General features: G+C 50.2%; 1 protein-coding gene across 3 annotated transcripts in view; it reads left to right on the top strand.

Moving 5' to 3' along the window:
* The first annotated feature begins 10,849 nt into the window (after positions 1-10,849).
* The window catches only part of SEC14L1 (SEC14 like lipid binding 1), a 47,080-nt gene continuing 35,795 nt past the window's right edge, over positions 10,850-22,134 (top strand). For 2 of the 3 annotated variants that reach the window (XM_045813938.2, XM_045813940.2), the window contains exons 1-3: positions 10,850-10,994; positions 12,119-12,223; positions 13,020-13,112. In XM_045813938.2, coding sequence (XP_045669894.1) covers positions 13,050-13,112 — 63 coding nt within the window. In that variant the 5' untranslated portion in view covers positions 10,850-10,994; positions 12,119-12,223; positions 13,020-13,049. The remainder of the gene's footprint in view (positions 10,995-12,118; positions 12,224-13,019; positions 13,113-22,134) is intronic. The other variant, XM_045813939.2, reaches the window with a different exon arrangement.

Genomic DNA, 22,134 nt, shown 5'->3' with positions numbered 1-22,134 from the left:
CTCCGAGGTGTGATTTAGAGTCAACTAATTGCGTGCTCCTGTAGGAGGCTTTGATTCGGAACTGACTTATGTGGAGGCAGGGGACAGGGCATCGTGTTGGCATGGGTTGTTGGCAGAGCCAGCCCACTTCTGGAGGCGGGAGCCAAGGCAGCAACATCCTGACTTGGCAGCTTCCTAACCCCGGGGAGGTGCAGCCGGGAGCTGGTCCTTCAGTGTGACTCGGGGGTTGGTTGTTCCTGGAAGCCCGCCCAGTGCCTGCCTCTCTGGCCGTCTTGACAGTTCTGCAAGCTCCCTGCCCCTTCAGAAGTCCCTTTGGCTTGAACCAGCTGAAGCAGATTCTATTGTCGAACCCCCGGCTGATACAGAAGGAGCAAGGACAGCAGAGGGCAGGGAAAACGATGTTCAGCATATGGTAGAAGAGTCAAGAAAGAGGTTTAGGAAATTGACAAATACTTTGAATAATGGTCATACCCCGCGCACCACCTCCAACCCTTATAAAAACTCTGTTAGGTATTACTATTCCTGTTTTACAGATGAGCAATAGTCTCAGAATGGTTAAGGGACCTGCCCCAGGCCACACAGCCTTCAACCTTGACTCAGGAATTTGAACCCAGATCCTTTTGCTCAAAACCCAGGATCTCTCACTCTGTTCTGCCCCGGCCAGCCCTGCGTGCAGAAGGGAGTGGAAACTCCCGTCCCGTTGTTTCCTCCTCTCGACTTCCCCTTCTCCCACCCCCGTCTGAGGCACACGACAGTTCATGTGTGCATGGGCTCCACAGGCTTGCGGGCCTTCATCAGTCAGGAGCAGAACATGCTTCAGAAAACACTGCAAAGGGTCCGCCACTGTGGGGGAGGCGGGAGGCGGGGCGGGGTGGGGAAGGGGGTTCCCAGCAGCTTTTTCCTTTCTGCATAAGGCAGTTGCACTGTTGGAATTTTTTACAGGAAGCAAGTGTATCACTTATGTAATCAGACATCAAAATTAGCACTGCCGAAGAGTGATGGAAAAGCACCAAGACATAAATTGTGCTTCTTATGGCGTGGTGGGATTATAGGTGATTTTTATTTTCTTCTTTATGTATTTCTGCATTTAAACATGTTTCAAAAATGAGGATGTGCTCAGGTTGCTTTTAGCCACAAGGAACAGAAAACCCATCATCAAACCGGATTGCCCAACGAGGACGCGGATGGGTCGCAGGACTCAATGTCTAGCAGACCGAGGAGGGCCCCCGAACGTGACCAGGGCATGTCACCAGAGACTCCCTCTGCTTCTTCCTCCTCTCGTCTCTGTGGCCCCAGCATCCTCCCCAGCAAACGCTGGCTCCCCTCGTGCACACAGCACCCCTGGAGCCATCCCAGGAATGAGAGCAGGCACAACGGTGTCCACACACAGAAATAGGGGACTTCTGTTTAGGTGTCTCCTTTGTCCAAGTGCAGGGACTCTTCCAGAACCCCCCGGCAGACTCCCCTGCAGGTCTCACCGGTCAGAACCGGCCGACGCGCTCACTCCTGAACCAGCCCCTGGCGGAAGGGTTGCCTTAGCCTTGCCTGCTGTACCTGGCTGGAGCTGGGGCAGCACCCCGCTTCCCCGGGAGCCCCGGAATGCGGACGAGGGCAAATGCCTGAATAAAGGCGGGCTTTAGGAGCCAAGACATGGGGACGCGGATGCCGTGTGGAGAGTCTCCTATGGCAGATATTGTTTTATTATTTAAAACACTACACTAATTTTTAAAAATTTAAAATTACCCTTGTGTGGTTGGACCCGCGTTGAGGGCGTTGGTGGGAACTGTGTGGCTGGGTCTACTCTGTTTATGTAACCTGTTGCTCCTAAGAGAAGGTAATCATGGCCTTAGCAGCAACAAAAGCCCTGTGCTGCTTCTGCTCCAGGATATTGTATTCTCTCTGGGGACATCAGGAACTGAACGGGACCCACCTGGCAGTCGTGGGGCCCGCAATTCTGTAGGTCCATCTGTCACTTGGGTCACGTGAGCCAGACCACCAACGGGGGGTCCCCAGGCTCAGCTAAGAAGGTCCCTGACTCAGGGTGTCAAGGCTCAAAATTACGTTTTGTCCTTGGCCATGAAGAGTGCTAAGCTTTGCCGGACATTACTTGCTGCAGCCTTCTTCAGTGTTAAAGGCTTGGCCAAGATGAATGAGGGGTCTTGGATGTGCTCCAGGTCCCAGCGTTGCAAATCTGAGAGTCGAGGTAGCAGAAGCCACTTGGAGGCCCCTTGGGTTTTCCTGAGTCCGTAAACTTCCTCAAGGTTGTTTTTTTGTTTTTGTTTTTTTCAACTGAGTCTCAACCAGCTGCCGGGAAATCACTGTTTCCTTTCTACCCGCAGAGTTGCTCAACTGTTTAAGGCAAGAGATGCAGAAGTTAAGACAGTGGGTTCAAAGTCTTCCGTCAGCGAGGGAGCTGTACTCCGCACGGAGATTCGAATTGTCCTCAGTCTTGGCTGCTAGGACATAAGAATAAGTGGGTTTATTTTTTTATTTTTCTGTAAGTTAGAAAAATTTTTTTTAAAGTAATCTCTACACCCAACATGGGGCTGGAACTTACAACCCCGAGATCAAGAGTTGCACGCTCTCCCGACTGAGCCAGCTGGGCACCCCACTTTTCTTTTTCTTTAAATCCACGTATTCTTGGGGTGCCCGGCTGACTCAGTCGGGAGAGCACGCGACTCGATCTCGGGGTTGTGAGTTCGAGCCCCACGCTGGGTAGAGATTACTTAAAAAAAAAAAAAAGAATGAAAGGAAAAGAAAGAAAGTTTCCTATTATTTTTGCCAAGTTAAGGGTACCTTTAATTTCACTCAGTATTCTAACGACTGAGCCACCCAGGCGCCCCTCACTCAGCATTTTAAAACTTGAACGTAATCCCTCGCTTGCAAATTGTGAAGTTTTTTTCCCTCCATTATGTCACGTGCTAGGCACCCGAGGATCCCCATGATTATAAATCTCAGAACGACAGATGGTTGGAAGAATAGACGGAACCTGAAAAAGTCATACAGGATCCTGCCAGTTGTTATTTGAAGAATTTATAAGTCAAGACCGTTCGAACTGCTACTCAGGGCCCATGTGGAAAGGCTTGAAGGCCAGAGATGTTCCTGGTTCGCTCGCTCGGCAGAATGTCCGAGGATGTCCGGGCGCCCACAGCCACCAGGGGTTCGCGCACAGCCAGGTGGACACCACCTGCTGTCTCACACGCCTTATGTGCTTATGGCTGATGGGCTTTTCACCATGACACCTGGGCATACAAATCTCGAAGCTGGGGAACTGGAAGAAAGAACAAAGTGCAAAGAAACTGAGTGAAGCAGAGAGAAGTGAATGCAACGGAAATACCCCCGTGAGCACTGGAGTCAGTGTTGGGTTCAGATTCTCTGCCCTGGAAATTACTTACCCTGGGTGTACCTCGGTGTCCCCATCTGTAAAATGGGCTCTCCTGAGGATCGGTGATGAGGCGTGTTAAGCGCCTAGCACTGGCCCAATATAGTTGGTCGGTGGCAGAGGAGCTGTTTTTGTTGTCCCCCGGAGCTCTTCATTTAACTAAATTAAATAGGGCACCGTATTTAGATGTCATTTGGGGGGAGAGGCACGGTCAGCTGGCTCCAAAGTTCTGAACTCTCTGGAGGGATTCAACAACCTGGCCTCCTTGTGCCTTGGTTTCCCTGAGTATGGAATAAACTCAGGTTGCCAGCGTCACGAGGGTTCCCGGAAGACTCTCCGGAGCTGCCAGGAGGCTGGTCCCCAGAGAAGTCCTTGGTGTGCCTGCCTGTGACAGGTGCATGTGCCAAACCTCTGAATAAGGCCAGCCCGGATGCAGAGGCCAGCCTTGGTCACCAAGGACAGTGACGTCTTTGTCCTCAGGCTGCGGGGGCTTCCTGAGCCTGGTGGTAAAAAGTCCCCTCTCCCTGCTGTGTAAAGTTCAAAGGTATACCTTGTGTCCCTGGGGGTGTGGAGGAAAGATGCACGGGTCTTGGTTTTGCGTCAGCGTGCTTTCTGGGAAACAGTAGAACACCCCCCCCCCCCCCCGCACCCCGCCAATGTCCTGGAGGCAGCTACAGGCCATGCCTTGGCAAGAGCACCGAGGCAGGCCTGGGAGGCACGGTCCCTTTTAGGGATGGTTATGCATTCACACGTTAGCATTTTAGAGTCAAGTGGGCTCTGCGAACTTGGAGGGTGGCAGGGGCTCTCGTGCCCAGCTAAGGAAGACAACTGTCTCTGCGTGCGCTCCCTGACACCTTCAAGTCCTCTGTGGCTTATACTTATGGAAGGTGGTTTACTAAGAAAGAGGTAACGTCTGTGCTCACAGCCGTTCACGTGAGGACTGGTCTTTTGATCGGCACTCTTCGTATTATTTTTCTGTTTGGGGGAAATTTCAGACTGGGAAGGACTTAGCTAAATAAATAGAGGATGATACTAGTAACCAACCAAAGGGGTAGGCAGGGCGATAATAATCTATGGTTACAGAATGTTTCGGAGGCAGAGATGTGAGATGCCTGGCTATGAAGCGTTTACATGGAGCCTAACCATTTACAGCGATTTCACGAACATTTTCTTATCTAAGCTTTACAACCCAGTGAGATACATTTTCTGATACCAAATTGCATCAACATCCAATTAAAAAAAAATTTTTTTTTTCCTTTGGAAGAGAAAGATCTTAAAAGCAGCTCTGGGCTACAGAGATGGTTCCGTCAGGCACTGCCAAGGTGGAAAGGGCTGAGAAATGGAATTTTCAGCGAGGTGTGAAATGAGCGGATGTGTGGTTCTCAGCGGGAGGTCACAGAACATTCTGGAGGCAGAGCTGTGGGATGCCTGGCTGTGGGTTGCACTCCAAATGAGGAATTGAACAGAAACACCCCGCCCCCCCCACACACACCAAAAGCCAAAAGCCTTGGGGGGACAGGAGATTTTGGGGTCTGAGGTGACCCTCTCTTTCACCCATGTCAAAGAGAAAGTGGGAGAGGTCTGGGCCCTCTCTGTCTCTTCTCTGGGAGGTCCTCTCTGCCCACAGGACTGAAAGTGGAGCAAGCTGTTCTCTTCCCTGTGTGGCCTTGGGGAAAATGGACCATTGCTCCAACTTAGGGTGCTCTGCTTCTTATCCTTCACTCGGTGTCGTCTCGTTGTGTGACCTTTGGTCTGTCCCTTGTTGGCATTCTGTTGCTCCCGCCAGGCCAACTCCTCCTCCATCTTGTGTGACCAGCAGAGGAGCTGTCCGGGGAGCATTTGCTGACCTGCTAAGTCCCGATCTAGCCTACCAGAGAAGCGCCACACAGCTGCATCGGGGTCGCAGAAGCGAGGACTCTATTTTGTGAAACAAACAAACCCAAAAGAAGTATAATGGGGTTGGCTATTTTTAGGTCTCTGAGCTGCAAGCCGGAAGGCCTCGGGTCATCCTTTGTTGTCCTAAATCTCATCGGATGAGTGCTGTGCTTCCTTTCACGCTGGGTTGCTTCCCTAGGCTCGGGGTCCTAGCTTGGTGACACAGAGGGCAGAATAGTGTGGGGAGAGTGGGGCGCCTGGGTGGCGCAGTCGTTAAACGTCTGCCTTCAGCTCAGGGCGTGATCCCAGGGCTCTGGGTTCGAGCCCCACATCAGGCTCCTCCGCTGGGAGCCTGCTTCTTCCTCTCCCACTCCCCTCTGCTGTGTTCCCTCTCTCGCTGGCTGTCTCTCTCTGTCAAATAAATAAATAAAATCTTAAAAAAAAAAAAAAAAGAATAGTGTGGGGAGAGCACCACCCCCAAGGATGCTTCCGCTCAGTCCACGGGATGGAGGCATGTGTTTAATGCACTCAGAATAAAGATCTCATGTCAGGGTCATGACTTCCACCCATCCGATATTTAATAGGGTTCTGGAAAATGGCGGGTGCCGTGACAAGGAGAAGAAAATGAGTAGATATGGTCCTAGGACCCAAGCAACCTACAATTTGATGACACACAGACCGATTCTTCTGCAATCCCATTGAAGGCAGTAGGCCTTAAATGGAAGTGCCAAGTTCGTAGGCATATAGAAAAAGAAGAGGTGACAGGAAAGGCTTTAGGGAGGGCGACTGAACTTCCAGCTACGTCTTCACTGTTTCCACGTCTTCCTGTGCAGCAGGCTGAGCTCCTGGAAGGCATATCTGCTTCTGTATAGTGTATCTTCCCGCACTCCTGGGCTTGGTGTGGCGTCTGAATACATTAAGGAGATGAAAAAATGTTTGCCGAGTTAACAAAGGGACGAATAAATGAACAGAGTGGAGGTGGAAAAAAAAATCATTCTGGACAAAGGAAAGCTGGGGGCAAGATTTATAGAAGATCTCAGATGGTAGGCTCTGAGGCTTCAATTTATTTCTGTCGTCAATGTAGTTTTTGAGCCAAGGTGTGAGTCTGTGTTTGTGTTTTTTGGAAAGAGAATTCTGCCAGCGGCATTAAGAGGGCCCGGGCAGAAGGAAGACTTTTTGGCAGCAAACCCAACTAAGGGAAGGGGAGCTTCGCCTCTCCAGATTGAAATGAGGTATTTTAGAAATGTGTAAGGTCAGATGGTAACTTTTGCAGAACTGCCTTCCTGGCCTGAAGTTTTCCCAGGTTGGGAATGAGGCAAGGGTGTGAGCTCAGGCCACTGCATGACCGCCAGAGCTCAATTAGGAAGTGGCCCTGGGAGTAAGCTACATTTTCCATACTTTTCCGGGCTGGAAACTTTGCCAGACGGCCCGTGTCAGGGGAAACTATCATGTTTTGCAAGGCTGTCTTGCACCATCAAATGAGAAGGTAATCTCTTCCAGGCGTGGAAGAGAGCGGACACGTCCCTGGGACTGACCGACGTGCAAGGGGCAAATGCCGGGGTGGTTCGGGCCACCGGAGAATAAGATTAAGTACCACTGTGCCTCTCACACAGCCTAGATGCTTAATTGACGCTCTTAGTTACATTCGAAGGGATCATTCAGACCTTATTTCCTGTTTCTTTGGTGGTGGGGAAGAGGTTGGGCTCTGCAGGCTGAAGTTTGAGCTAAGACTGTCACTTGCCTCCCAGGGTCTCTCCTGCAGTGACCCTCCCCTGAATCTATACCCACAATCTTCTCGGTGTCACCAACTTCCCATGCTTCCCTTGGGATGACTCCTGAGAGCGCTAAGAGCAATGGAGAAGATGTGGCCGAAGGGACAAGGACGGTGTCCCCAGCTCCGGTTAATCCTGTTGAGGAAGATGTAACCGCCACAGCGTTGGCGGCCAGGCAGGCGTGAGCAGGCCATTGATACCACGTCCTGACCACATCAGCCCGCGGTGGCCCCGTGGAATGGCAGCTTCAGCTGCCAGCTCCTAGTGGTGACTCAGCTGAGCAGCCCAAAGGAGCCAGAGGGTGTCTCCGTGGATGCCAGAACCTGGGAATCTTCGGTCTCCATCCCAGGGCACCCGTCAAGGCTTCCAGCCACCAAAGGAGAGGTGACAACAGATAGGTGAGGAGTTTACGAAGAAAAATGCTCATCGAGCTGGGGCCTCACTCAGGGTGTCTTAGGATACTCTCACAGTACGACTTTCAAGAGAGTCTTGGGGCGCCTGGGTGGCACAGTGGTTAAGCGTCTGCCTTCGGCTCAGGGCGTGATCCTGGCATTCTGGGATCGAGCCCCACATCAGGCTCTTCCGCTATGAGCCTGCTTCTTCCTCTCCCACTCCCCCTGCTTGTGTTCCCTCTCTCGCTGGCTGTCTCTCTCTGTCAAATAAATAAATAAAATCTTTAAAAAAAAAAGAGAGAGAGTCTAAGAGAGCAGGGATGCTGTCGCAGACGAGGGAGGCCACATCGTGTCATCCCCACCAGTGTTTCGAGGACCCCCAGTCCTGCCCTTTGCTCTGCTTGTTATGCACACACACATCGCATCGACGAAGTGTCGTTCAGGGAGGGGTGTTTGATCCTCTTTGCCCTCTCCTCCTACCTGCTGGCTGGGGGTCGAGCTGACGTTGAGATAAGGGCGTAGCAGCAAGACAGAAGGAACCCATGGCCCTGATGATGAGAAATGAGATGACCTGAATCCTCATAGCTTTACTGTCAGGACTCCCGTGTCAACATGACTGACTATTTATCTAGAGAATTCTTGCCCGGGGATGATAAGACTATAAACCAATAAAAACCTTCACTGTTTGCTTCAGGATACTCATGAAAAATAATGTCTTCTAACAAAAGATGGCTCATCTTGGCAAACAACCCCCTCTCAGGAGGACAGATTGCTCACCTGGCCAAACAGCTTGTTTATCAGACAACTGTTTACTTATCAAGACTAGAATCTTCAAGAACTTCTGCTTGTTGTGTCCACCAGGCCTCAACAACTACATCACAAATTGGCCTGGTCCTTTTTGGGCCTCAGCTTTGAGAGACCTGCCTTGAACACTTAAGCTGAGACCTGTACACCCTGAAATGTCTCCCTGACCTCGTCCAGCTGACGCACCAAGAGTGTCTCCAGGCTGACTCTGGTCCAGGTGGAGCTCTCCCCTGCTGTTGTTGCTTCGACCACCTTAGCCTTGGTTCATCAGCACATTATTCTGATGGTCCTTTGGGGAAGCTGGCAATTGATATTGGTGATGGAGGTGCCATACCAGCCGTCAACCTTGTTCACGGGTGAGGGACATACACTTCAGTTTTGTCATGACACTTTGACTTTGGGGTTCTGGTCACTGGCCGCCAAACCTGATCCCCTTTCTTCTCTGCTTTCCCCTCTACACCGTACTCATCTTTATGCCTCACGCGGGGTCTGCCATATAGTCAGAGCTCCGCATGCGTGTGCTCACAGGACGGAGACTGCTTCTTTTTATTTAACTCTGTAGTATGTCGCTCAGTGGAGTTTCTTGTAGGTGTTGGACACTTGTGCAATAAAACTGATTTAAAACCAATCAAACAGTACCATAATTTATACATCTAAACAAGTGTTGTTTCCTTCAAGTTAGATTCCTTGGGAGTCTGTTCTTGTATCTCAATGATACTACTATTGCTTGAGACGTTTTCAAATACCTCTTTTGTAAGTATGTCTTGATCTGACAGCCTCAGTGGTGACAGACCATCTTTTTTTCTCTGAAAAATGTTTTATTATTGGTAATTACAAACATAGACAAAAGTGGACACAATCATACAATGAACAATTATCAACTTAGGACCAGTCTTATTTCATCTAAGTCCTTACTCCCTCTTCTCCCCACCTGGCTTATTTTGAAGGTAATCCTAGACAGCACAGCATTTCACTCCAAAATATTTCAGTGTGTCCCTAAAAGACAGGGCTTCTTTCAAAAATGTTAGCCATAATACCATATCCCGCTTAAAGAATTAGTAACTTTTTAGTATTATTGTATGTTGAAAGTGTTTAAGCTCCCTGGTTTCATAACACTTTATTTTATTTGCGAAAATCAGGATGGGATAAGTTCATATACTGCAATTGGTCGATGTCTCAGGTCTGTTTTTCCCGAAAAGTTTCAATTGAAGTGTGCTATATACAGACAAAAGTTCAGGAGTCCTCAGTGTATGGCTCAGTGATTTCCCAACTTCTTTTAGGCCTTCCCCCCTTTTTTTCCTTTGGAATTTATCTGATAAAGAATGTGTTTGTCATGCAGGGTTTCCCACAGCTGATGCTTGGGCAATTGTTTCCCCATGGTATCATTTGCCATGTTCCTCTGTTCTCTGTCCCCTGTAAATGGGTGGTTACACCTACAGGCTTATCAGATCAGGTCAGTTTTCACCAAGACCGTTTCATAGGTGCTGCTGTTTACACCTACCAGGAGGCTCATCATTCCTGGGATGTCTCTTTTTGAAAGCATCTTTCGAAGGTGGGTGTGATTTTTACAAACAGGCAAAAGCCAGTCGGAGCTGAGAGTAGTGAGCAGTGTGGGTGCTCAAGCTGGAAAATGATGGTTTGCGAAGAACAAGGTGTGATCAAGTTATCAATGATGTTCTTGTGTGGCTGCTGAACTGGCCCTGAAGGAAATTCCAAAGCAGTTCCGGAAATGGGCTGTGCGATGGCAGAGCATCCAATGTGCATCCACCCAGGTGACTAATGCAAAGGGCACAGCAGTGACACCGCCGGAGAAATTGCGTGTGGGCTGTAAAGCCAGCCTCGCTGTGTGGGTGGACGTGCGCGATGGCCTTCTCCAGTCCTTCACCCCCCTTAAAGACCCGCGTCTCAGCGTGCATCACACTCGTGCTTCAGAGCTGGCGCTGGAACCGCGCTGTCCCGCTGGAACGCAGCCCTCCTGGTCTCGAGGGGCTGACCTGGCCCCACGTCAGTTGCACCGCGGGGTCCGGACGTGTTGACAAGATGATGCTCGGTTCCACCCAGCCCCTCCCAAGCCCTGGCACTCGCCTCAGCTGCATTACTCGGCGAGAATGTGGTCAGGGCACTGCAGGGGGAGGCCTACTGCTCCTGAGCAGTGCGCAAAAAATGAGGAGGCACTGGACCTCCGGCGCCGGTCAGACCTCGGGGCAGCGCCCTGGCTCCGGCCCCGGGCAGCCACAAAACCAGAAGGCCGGGCCGGGACCCGCCAGCTCCAACTCAGCGAAACTCTCCGCCAGACTCGCGGCCCTCTTTGGCGTCTCGCTCCGCCCCCCACCCTAGCCCCGCCCCGTGACGCAACAGGGCGGAGCCAGCGGCCTCCGTGAGACCAGCCCGTGCGCCAGGGCCGGCGCCAGCGCCGAGCTCCTCCCACGCCTGCCGGCCCCCGAGATGGCGCCTGCGCAGCGCGGCTCCGCCCGGGTTGTGTCCCCCTCCCCCTCCCCTAGCAACGGTCGTCGCGCCCGCCTCCGTCCTTCGGCCGCACTCGCGCACGCGCGCTCCTTCCGGCCGCCGGGCCCCGCCCTCCCCGTCACCCGTAACAACCACTCGAGCCTCGCCGCGCCCCTCCCGCTCCCGCCCCCCCACCCCGTCCACTCCCCGGAACCGGCGGCGGAGCTGCGGCCGCCGGCAGTGGAACGGCGACGGCACCACGGAGCCGCCGGGATGAGCGCCCCCCCCCGCCCCGCGTCCCGGGCCCGGCCTTTCTGACAAGAGGTAGGCACGCGTTGTCGCGGCGGGCTCCGAGCGCGCCCCCGGCCCGGCCCCTCCCAGCGCCGCGGGGCTCTTCGCGGCCCCTCGGCTTCCTTGGCCCCGGCGGGAGCGAGCCCCGCCGCCCCTGCCGCCGTCGCTGTCCCGGTAGCCCCCGTAGACCCCTCTTTCGCACTCCGGGAGCCCTCCCTGCGGGTAGTAGAGTTTGGGGTCCAAGCCCGCCCTCGGTTCCCCACCTCCGGGCCGGCCGGGGCGGGGGGCCCGCGGGGGCCGCCGCGCTGGACCCCCCACCCCCGCCGACCGGCCCGAGGGCCCGGCCGCCCCTCCGCCTGCGCGCGGTGGACTCTCTAGGTCTGGCCATTGGCTAATTTTTAAGCACCAATTGTCATGCAATAGAGGCTGCCCTGGTCCAGGATGCCACTTGGCCGTTGTTAACTCCGGATTCCCACTTAGGACGTTTCTCTGGACCTGAGCATCCGAAGCTGGGCAGTGGCAGGAGTTCAGAAGCTCGTGAATTAGCAGGTTCCCAGAGTAGTCACTCTGGGTTCTTCCGGGCAGTGGAATCCTGAATGGGTGTTAGAGTATCTTCACCGAGCATTCTGCTTTTTAAGTCTCCCCCAACCCCCGCATCCCTTTTTATACCCTGTAACCAGCCTCTCCGTCTCTGGGAGATGCTCTAAAGTTAATTTCCCAGTTTTAAAATTGTGCACCAGCATTGTCAGGTTTGCAGAACGAAATAGAACGCGGTCCCCGCGCATCAGGACCTGCCGGTCCCAGAATCAATATTAATGCCGGCTTCCAGGGCAGTGAGGTAGGAGGACTCCGGAGTTTGGCTCTGAGTGTCATGATTTCAGAGTTGGAAGTCCTTCGAGATTATCTCACCCAAAACCTCATTTCACAGAGGTGAAACTGAGTCCGAGGGAAGTCAAATGACTGGTTTGAGGTCACGGGGAGTAATTGTGTAGCAGCTTTCAGACTGCCAGTGCTGTTGTCCAAGGTAACCTGTTCTTACAGAGAGATATGCTAAACAAATACACCAGAGAGAGTTCCAGACCTGGTTAAATGTAATAATATAGATAGGAATCTTCTGAAATAAAATATATCTCCATATATATTTTTTTAAATTACAGCTAGACTTTGGGCTCCTTGAGGATATTCCATTTTGTACATTTGGACATCCTCTGACCATATTCAGCATGAAGTAACATTCTTAATGATTATTCTCAGCAGGACAGGTAGGCTCTTTGGATTTATTTTTCTTCCTCACTTTTAAATAGGGAAGTACAGTCAGGCAGAGGACTCCAAAAAAAAAAAAAAAAATGTGTTTTTCAGAAAAATGCGTGTAGGTTGGCACCGGAGTGGGAGTAGGTACCTTGCAGGAGGATTCCTTCCTCTGGGAAGTAGGGTCCAGCATTTAGTGGATTATTGACAGATATCACAGCTGTTTGAGGCTGGAGGTTCCACCCCGCCAGAGTGTGTGGTGTTGCTGCCATTCGGAAACAGGTCTCTGCAATTGTAGTCTACGCAGTTAGAAAACCAGGATTGACAAGTTTACTTTGAAGCTAGCTTTTGAGGAGTATTCCATAATTTGAGATACAATAGTATTTTTTTTTCCGTTGTAATTTTTGTGTGTCTCCAGACTTAGGTGCCATCATTTTTATTTGGCTTCTTGTAGAAGTTGTGGAAGAGAAAATGATTCAAGAACTAATAATTGGATCATAACATTTCAGCGCTGGGAAGAACTGGGATCCTGCACCCAGCCCAGCCCCTGGAGAGGCCCCAGGAGGCAGAGCAGAGCTGTTTCCCTCATGACACTTGGACTTCCTTCACCTTTTCTTACTGTCTTATTTCCTTCTCTCTCCTTGTATAGTCCAAATGTCATCTTTGGGTTTTTGTGTGTAGAGAATTACGTGACCTATTGAGGTCCCTTTCTACAGTTAGACTGTGGTATGATGAGTAAATGCAGACTTAATTTTTTCCAGGCTTAATCATGGGTTTTTTTTTTTAATCATATATATTTGTGTTTTGCAGGTGTGAGAGGGTTGCTATTGTGTTACAATCATGGTGCAGAAATACCAGTCACCAGTGAGGGTGTATAAACACCCCTTTGAATTAATTATGGCTGTAAGTACTTTCCATTTTAATTTAGTCTTTGGCTTCTTTTTTTTTTAAGTATTCAAATTTGATGATCTGTAAACGGATGTTTATTTTATAATTTTGTCGCCGTTGCTCCGCTTTTTACTTATTCTGTTTTTATGCTTATGATCTGGATCTAGAGTTCGTGAAATGTTTTTGAACCGTAAATCTCTCAAAATCAAAAGCTGCATGTTTGTTTTTTAAAAATGCACCTCAGGTTAATATGTGAGTTTGAGTTAATTCTCTCTTTGAAAACACAGAAGTGGGATTCTGACTAAATACTTCTGGATTTTGCTCTTTTTGTTTGGTGAAGTCGAAAAGGGACGTGGAGAGTGGTTTTCCCCTCTGCTGCTGCTTTGGAAGCGCAGTCCGGTAGCCCGTGGATTCCCTTGCACAGCAGTGAGCACTACGGAATGGAGTTTGATTTAGATTATTCTAAGGCCTCTGCCGAATGAGTTTTTTCCCCCTGACATCAAGTTCATGAGGCATAGTAGAATTCCACAAATGGGGTAACCAAAGTCTTCATTTTCTTTGTTATTTATCTGAAGAGTTTGGCTGAAAATAAGCGTTTCATTAGATTGTAAAACAAATCTTTCCTGATCACTTTCAGAATATTCTTGGGTATTCCTTCTTTTCCTTTCTTTTCTGTGTTACTGTTAAGGTATAATATAAGCTATGTACAGGAAATGCTTTTGCATGGACATAGCGATGAAAATGCCAAACTGGACCAAGGTCAAGATCCAGAACATACCAGCCCAGCCAGAAATCCCACTTGCCCCCTCCCTCCCAGCTCAGAGTTGGCCGCTGCTCTGACTTCGAACACTATTGACGAGTGTTGGCTGTTTCTGTTCTATATTTAACTAGAAACTCAGGTGTTTTTGCATCTGGCTGCTTCTGTGCAGCCTTGTTTGTGAGATTTATCCAGAGCAATATAGTTTTGAAAAATAACCCCCAAAATGCAAGTCCTCTCGAGAAAACGATTTAGATTTAGGGAGATTTTAAAAATTGGGCTCTAATTTACACACAGTGAGCTGGTCCCGTTAGGTGTACAGTTGGATCAGTGTGGATGACAGAGTGACCCGGATCGCTGTCAGGACGCAGAACCTTTCCACCCAGTACCTCAGGAAGTCCCCTGTGCCTCTTCTCGGTCAGTGTGAGGTGTTGCAGGTTTTCCTTTTGGCATGGGGGTGGTGTTTTTAGTTCTGTGTTTCCCTTTTTTTTTTTTGTTTTTTTTTGGAAGATTTTAAGTATTCTGTACACCCTGTGCGGGGCTCGAACTTACAACCCCTAGATCGAGAGTCGCGTGTTTGACCGATGGAGCCAGCCAGGCACCGCCGCGTTTCCCTTAAATACTAAGACTGTTTGTTAATGGTTTATCAGAAAGGCTTGTTTCCTGTTTGCATGTTATGCGCGCTGCCTTGGCTTTTGGTCTCTGCAGCAGAGAGCCACTCCAGAGGGCTTGAGAGGGGGTATTGTCCGCGGGAGCACGTGTGGTGTGCTGGGGCGATGTGCATCGCACAGAAACGCAGGAATGCGAGCTGCCTGGGCTGAGCTCCAAGAACCTGGCATTGGAAGGTGGTTCCCGGCAGCTCTGGGGAACCTCGGCTGCCGTGTCCCTGGAACTTCACCCCGTGGGACTCTGCCTCACTCCGGAGGGGGGAGCCTCTCTTCCCCTTCTCCTGCTGGTCCGCCGCTTTGCTCCCTCCTGGTTTTCCCTCCCCTGTGGCTTCAGCTCTTGTGCGGTTTTAGCTATTCAAAGCGCCTCCAGCCCTAGTTCAACTTTGTGGCGTTTCTTGTTGAATTCTTTCAGTTTCTAAGTGACCGAGTCTTGTCATGTTTCCCGGGTCAGATTCTAGAGAGACTCCATCTGGGCATCTCTCCCCTGGAGTGAGGATGTAGGTTATTGGCCTCTGTGGATTATTTGCCCAGGGTTGGTGGCCCAACCCTTTCAGTTGGCAGAGGCTGGTGGGGTTGGGGGAGAGGTGTGGGGAGCAGTGGAGCCCAGTGGCCTCCCGTGGCCCCCTGTGAGGCTGAGAAGTGCCCCAGGGGCTGGGCCAGGCTGGGTCGGCTCGGCTCGGGAGCACAGGAGCCGGGAGAGGTGCGTTCTGTTTTCTAAAACATTAAGTTCGATCTTAAAAGCTCAGTGCAACCCTGATTGTGTGAGGCAAAGGTTTTTTGGTCTCTTCTGCGGACACTAGATTAATAAAGAGGAGTTTTAATTGTCTAATGATCAGCTTCCTTATTTTTCTTACTTGACTGTTTTCAAAATGGTGAAGTTTGTCCTGCCCATTTTATGTGTGGATTTCCAGGAGAATTTGAGATTCAAGTTCTGAACACACCCCCCCCCCAGGCTTTTAAAATTAACTGTTTTAAATTGCTTTTGTTTTGAGGCAAGTAGTCATTTTCTTTTGGGTTGTGGAAAATATTTTTTAATCTGAAAATGAAATATGTTCTCCTTCCAGAATTAGATAGAAGCTAGAATGTTTTAAGTCCTTAGTGATTTTTGTGTGGTGTCATTGGCCACTTTTCAGACTGAAATTGTACATCATGAAATTCTCTTTATTTACCTTGCTTTATTATTATTTTTTTCATTGAGGAGAAACAGTAGTATAATAGACTTAGGCTGGAAATATTCTTTGCAGTTCTTCAGAGTGAGGAGAGACAGTTAAAGCAGGAACAGAACTATAGCTTCAAGGGTTTTTTTTTTTTTTTTAAGATTTTATTTTTAAGTGAGCTCCACACTCAGTTTGGGGCTCAAACCCACATGGATCCAAGAGTCCCATGCCCTATGGACTGAGCCAGCCAGGTGCCCCTCAAGGGCAAGGGTTTTGAGAGAGCACCACAGTGAGGGCTGGGTAGTGGTGGGAGTGCTGGGTGGGTGGTCGGCCTGGGGAATGGGTATGAGGCTCCAAGTCCTGCTTCACGGGAGTCGGGGGGGGGGGGGGTCCTAGGGGGAGGAGACTGTTGGGGGAAATGCCACTCAGTGAACACATGCCCTTGTCTGTCAGCCAGGCGTGTGACTGAGTTTAGTATGGCCAGAAAATGGCTTAGGTGGAGAATGCCTAGTGTAAATAGCGACATCACAGTGGGCATCAAATTTGTTCATTGCACTTGATCGATTTAGTGAAAATTTATCATTTGTTTTGGGATCCGTATACCCGTAGCATGAAGAAATCACATCGATGTTCTCATTGACTCATTTGAGTTAAATGGCACACGAGCAAGATGGAGGTGGAGTTTTCCAGCAGGCCCTTGTGGCATTTTAAGGGCTTGCTTTTGTGAGACATTTGCCCAGAAACAGCATGTTGGAGCTTCGGTGAAGTGGAGAAACGGCCTGAAAGCCCCTCTCTCCCCTTGGAGGGTGAGGAGCCCGAGGCGCACTTAGTGGCAGAGATCTGCTTCCCCAGTCCTTCCTCATGCCCTGCAGGGGCTTCCGAAGGTTCTTGTTCCCCAGGATGCCTCTGCCTTGTCCAGTCTCTGCACGTTGGGAGGGGTAGTGAATCCCTGCAGGACACTTAAAAGATCTGGGGTCTTGCCTGGGCGGAGCAAGGGGAATCCCACAAAGCAGGAGCTTGGCATGGGAGGGAGGACCCTGTCGTGCTTGTGGGAGTGTTTCATGTTGACATTTCTGGGAGAAAACACAGTTTTAAAAGACGAAACATTTTTTTTTTTAAAGATTTTATTTATTTATTCGACAGAGATAGAGACAGCCAGCGAGAGAGGGAACACAAGCAGGGGGAGTGGGAGAGGAAGAAGCAGGCTCATAGCAGAAGAGCCTGATGGGGGGCTCGATCCCAGAACGCCAGGATCACGCCCTGAGCCAAAGGCAGACGCTTAACCGCTGTGCCACCCAGGCGCCCCAAGACGAAGCATTTTTAAGCACAGCTTTCCCCCTTCTGACCTCACAGGCCTCTTAGTACCAGCCCGAGGAGGGGCGAAGGAGCTAGTGAGCGGGTGGTAGAGATGTGCAGCAGGGCGCCCGGGAGAGGGTCTGGTCTGGTACCTCCGGGTGCGGGGAGGGGGCCGCCCGCCGTGCTCTGTGGCCCGGAGAGCTCGGCGCCAGCGCGTACAAGTGGGGCGAGGACTGGCCTCTCCTCCCTTTCGGCCCCAGGACAGCTGTCGTTTTGACCCGCTGGAGCGCGTGATGGGAGAGGCCCTGCCGCGTGCCCTGCTGCCCCCCAGCCGCCCCCCGCACTAGCACCGTGCGCCTGGGCTCTGCTCTCAGGAGCACCAGCCTCCTTCCAGGGCTCCCGCCTCCCCCGCCATCTGCGGCCCAGCAGGCAGAGATTGTGCCCTCGGGTCCGCATTTCTGATCCTTTCTGTCCTGGCACTCCCCGAGTGAGTTTTCTTGTTTGGTCTTTTACGCCTGCAGGTCATCCCGCGTTCTGCTGCCAGACGCTCTGTCCACTTGGCAGTCCTGTTTGAGTGACCTCTATATCGGTGTCACCCGCTGTGCTCTTCCTCGAGGCTCTTCCTGTCCTCCCCTCTCTGTTTAACCTTACTTCACAAACATGAATTTTTTAATCTATTCCGTGCTGTTCTGCCACGCAGTGTTTTTCCGGCCCTTCTACCCTTTCGACACTTCCTTCCTCACCGTGGCTGCTTGCTTTTCCCCGTCTGTTTCTTTGAGTCTCGGTCCTGCTGACCTAGCCCGCTTCCCCAGGCCTCTGCGGGGCCGCTCGCCTCTCTTTCCCTTGCCTCCGACTCCTTTCCATCAGGGTCGTCGCTGCTGACCGCAGTTCCTTGTATTCTCAGGGCTCCAGACAGTATGGCGAATGTTCCCCGGGGCGGTGACTTTGCGGATTCTTTCCCGTTCCCTCAAGTGTTGCTGCCGAGCGTGGAGTAGCCTCTCGGATTGCACTTGGTCCGCTGACGTCTGTGCGCAGGAGCTTTGCGTGTGAGGACTTGGGAAGTGGGTCTGATGGAAACTCCGATCTAAAATGTAACTCTGTGGTCTGTTTTCAGACAAGAGATTTATGTTTTCTCCATGAAAAAGAAGTAACGCACTGTGATCCTTCAATTAACCAATACTTCCCTTAGGAGCAGAGCCCTTTCGTGATGAATTTGACTTTTTTTTTTTTTTTTTTTTTTACATCTTCCTAAATCACGCGAAGGTCTGTTGACAGGCACCTGCCTGGCGGTTGAGGCAGTGTGCTTTCGGAGGTTGACCAAACGCAGAAGCTACTGGCCACTGCACAGTCGTTGGTTAAATGGCCCACCGCCATGAAATTTGCTTTTGCTCTTCTCTCTCTTACTTTTGTTTGTTTCATTCTTTGTGTTTTTAGCCCCTTTTCCCCTTCCTCAGGTGTCTCCCGGCTTCCCGCTAAGACCAGATGATGAAGGCAGGAGGGAGGGATTTGCTGTGAGTTGGGTACACATCTAGTCCCTGCCACAAACTGCTGGGTGACCCAGTGACTAGGCCAGTCACCTAGGAGTAAGGCCGTGGTGAGGAGGTGCTGGAATTAGCCCGTAGATAGGGAAGTAGGGAGGACAGGGCCTAGCGATGTCCGCGCCCTCCCCTCTTCCTTCTTTACCTCCAGCCCTTTGCCTACCTCCAAATACTAGGTGAAGTGAATCAGTAAGTAAATGACTTCTCTGCATGTGTGTATTTTATTTTTAAGATTTCTTTTAGGTTAAACAGGCATTTGTACTTCTATTAGGCTTTAGTCCATCCATTCAAATTTCCTCTATCAAAACAGGAGGGGACACCTTTGGGGACCCCAGGTAGACTTGTGTGTATGACTGCAGTGTGAGAAGAGCCCCACGTTGAGTTGAACCGAGCCTGGTCTTTCTGGGGTGAGAGCGAGGTGTGCAGAAATCCGAGAAATAGAGTGCTTTCTGAGGAGGAGGCCTGGCACACAAGCCACCCCACTTCCAGATTTTTCCTCGGGTTGGTTGGGGCGGAAGAGCATAAGTCCTGCTGGAACCCGGACTTGCTTTGTCCTTGTTCACTCTTTCTGGCAACTGGCTGCCTCCTCCCAAAGAAATTTTGAGCCCCTGTCCCACTTTCACCGTTCCCCTCTGACCCAAGTCGCGTGCACGTCCCCCGTCCCACTTTCACAGTTCCCCTCTGACCCAAGTCGCGTGCACGTCCCCCGTCCCACTTTCACCGTTCCCCTCTGACCCAAGTCGCGTGCACGTCCCTCGTCCCACTTTCACCGTCCACCTCTGACCCAAGTCGCGTGCACATTGGGTTTTGAGCAGCGTTTTAGTTTGAAGTGTTGTCATCCTGTCTCTCATTGTTCTTCTCGAAGCACGTCTTCTTCCTCTCATCCTAGATTCGTCCCTGGGCCTTTTGGCGTCCCTGACTCTGGTTTCTTAGTTTCTCGTGGTGATATTGAAATACATCCTCTTGTTGATCGAGGCGGCATTAGATCTTCAGGCAGCCTAGTAGGCAGTAAGATTTGTTTTTACTCAGAGGGGAATAAGCAGTGTTCCTGTGTTTTGGGTAGCCGACTTTAAAAAATTTATTCAAGTCTAGGAAAGGAGGGAAATGATCCAATTTCTCTGATGGGGTCTTAAATCCTGGTCAATTTTCAGTGGGGTGACGTTGTAGTCTTCTCCTTTATGGGGTGTTTGACTGCCATAGTGTGAGTCCTATTGCATTTCATACAAGCTGGGGTGTGATTAGTCAGGCTTACTTGGTTTTGGAAATGGACAATTATAGTACACTTTTCATTACATGCTGCTTTGTATAGAACTAGGCATTTTCCCTTCTTTGACACCCACTTGCCAACACATTATGCATTCTGAATTATTTTTAATGTGCTAGGGTGAAGACAGTTGTGGTGCAGTAGGAAATATTCAAAGGAGAAATAAAGCAGGATCTGACTCAGCTCCTTGCCTCTCTGATTTACCTGTTTTTGTGTAAACAGAAAATACCAGACAAAAACCCCAAAACCTTGTATTATGGACATTTTCAAGCGTAGAGAGGGTGCAGTGTCCAGTCAATGCCACGGGCCTATCACCCTGCTCCGGCAGGAACAGCGCTTACCACTAACTATTGTGTCATCTGTCACACACACACACACACACACGCACACACGCACACACTTTTTTCTTTTCCTGCTGTATTTAGAACAGCTTTCAGGCATCTTGTGAACTCATCCATAACCCCTTCAGCACGTCTCTCTAACCAGTAAACACGATTGCCATGTCATCATCACATTTCACGAAAACACTGTGTTCAGACTTCTCTCGACTGTCTAGAACGATGTCTTTTCAGAAGTTGTTTGGTTCCCGATCTTGGTTTTTGTGTCTTTAGTCTCCACGCTTCTCCCGTATTCTGCCTTCCCTTTGTTTCCTTTCATGCCCTCACTTTGTTAGAGAAACTGGGTCATCGTCCAGTCCCGTCCCCTTAACCTTTGGCTGACTTAATTGTTCACGGTAGCAGATAGGAGCAGGTGCAGCCTCGAATCAGTTCAGCGACTCGGAACAGCTCTGTTGAAATGCTTGGTGATGGAGACGGGCTTTATTTGTTTAGTGGTGAAAACCTGCTGCTCCTCTCCGGTCCCAGTGACCCTCTTCAAGAATGTTGAATTGCAAATAAGATGCAGAATATTCTTTCCCAAATTAAACTGGGTCTATTTACAGTTACTTTTTAACCCACTTCATTGGTCCTAATGTTTTACACAGAAAGCAGGTGAAAGGAGTTCACGTTTTGGCAGGTCTGATCGAGAGGTTTTGGGTACAGCGCGAGCAGCAGTGCTGCTGGAGGCCGGGCTGGGGGCTAGTGGGGGGGCAGTGGTCTGGGGGGTCTGGCTCTTGGTGCTTCATCCTTTTGAGCCCTGGGTAGGGATATCAGGCTGGTTGGAGAAGCGTCCACAGAAAAGTTCACTGAAGAGAGGACTTGGCTTGCCTGGTGTCGTAACTGATTCTTCTTTCTTGATTTTAACCTATACAAGAGGGAAACAGTTTTGTGTATTTCTAGGGAGTGATTTTACATGAGATCATATACTGCGTTCAAATTTTTTTGCAAGGTACAATTTGATGTTAGAAGAGCTAGCTTTTTTTTTTTTTTTGAGAAGTTTGTGTATATATGGTTATCACTCTGTATAAGGTAACCGCTTTGTGTGTCTTGCTGTGTACTGAATCCTTTTTCCATTCAGAAATCTTGCCATCTGTGTCCTGGCTCCCCTGCACGTTTTCACACTAGAGTATTGGGAGCGCACTTGGCGTTATTGATAAGCGTCCAGTGTGTGAGTGTCTTGCATATTTGATTAGAGATTAGACGCTGCATGTGGAACTCTCCAGCCTGCCCTTCTGACCGACCTTGTCTCTCTCTCCCCACTTCCATGCCTTCGGGGGCAGATGGACTCCTCTTTCTCCTCTAACGATACTCGTTTTGCTATTTTGGGACCGCCGGTTGTATATGCTGTGTTTTCTGGTCTCATAAACATCATGGTGTTTTAAGTGGTAGTTAATGCTAGTTTAGAACTATCCAGTTCTCTCTCACCTGACATCTTTTCCTGGGCAGCCTCATTTAAACCCATGGCTTCAACTGTTACTTTATAAACAGAAGATCTCAAAGTTTATCTTCAGCCTAGACCCCCACTCAGGAGCTTCCAGATTCCTAGCCAGCTGCCTGCCAGGACATCTCCACTTGACTACGTACAAATTTAGCATCACTGAAACAGAATCCGCTCCCTCCTCCTGTCCGCGCCAAGAACACAGCCTAACAGAAAACAAATACACAAAAAACAAACCAAAAAAACCCCAATTAAGTGCTGCTCTGAAGCTCTGCCTTTTCCTGTGATCTGCTGCTTCTGACAAGTGCCACCGCCATGTGGCCTGCCCTGCCCTCAGACCAGAGCCCTTGGCGTCCCTGGCTGCCTTCCCTGCTCACCCCTTAGGCTCAGTGATGACCAGACCCTCCCCTGTCCAGAATGTCCCCCGAACCATTCCGTTTTCCTCCCTCCCTCTTTCTTTCTTTCTTTCTTTCTTTCTTTCTTTCTTTCTTTCTTTCTTTCTTTCTTTCTTTCTTTCTTTCTTCTTTTTTTTTAAAGTATTA

The sequence above is a fragment of the Ursus americanus genome, chromosome 23 (genome assembly GCF_024610735.1).
Source record: "Ursus americanus isolate L20-20 chromosome 23, mUrsAme1.1.p, whole genome shotgun sequence".
Taxonomy (NCBI): domain Eukaryota; kingdom Metazoa; phylum Chordata; class Mammalia; order Carnivora; family Ursidae; genus Ursus; species Ursus americanus.
The sequence above is the reverse complement of the archived record's forward strand: the minus strand, read 5'-3'. Positions and strand labels throughout refer to the sequence as shown.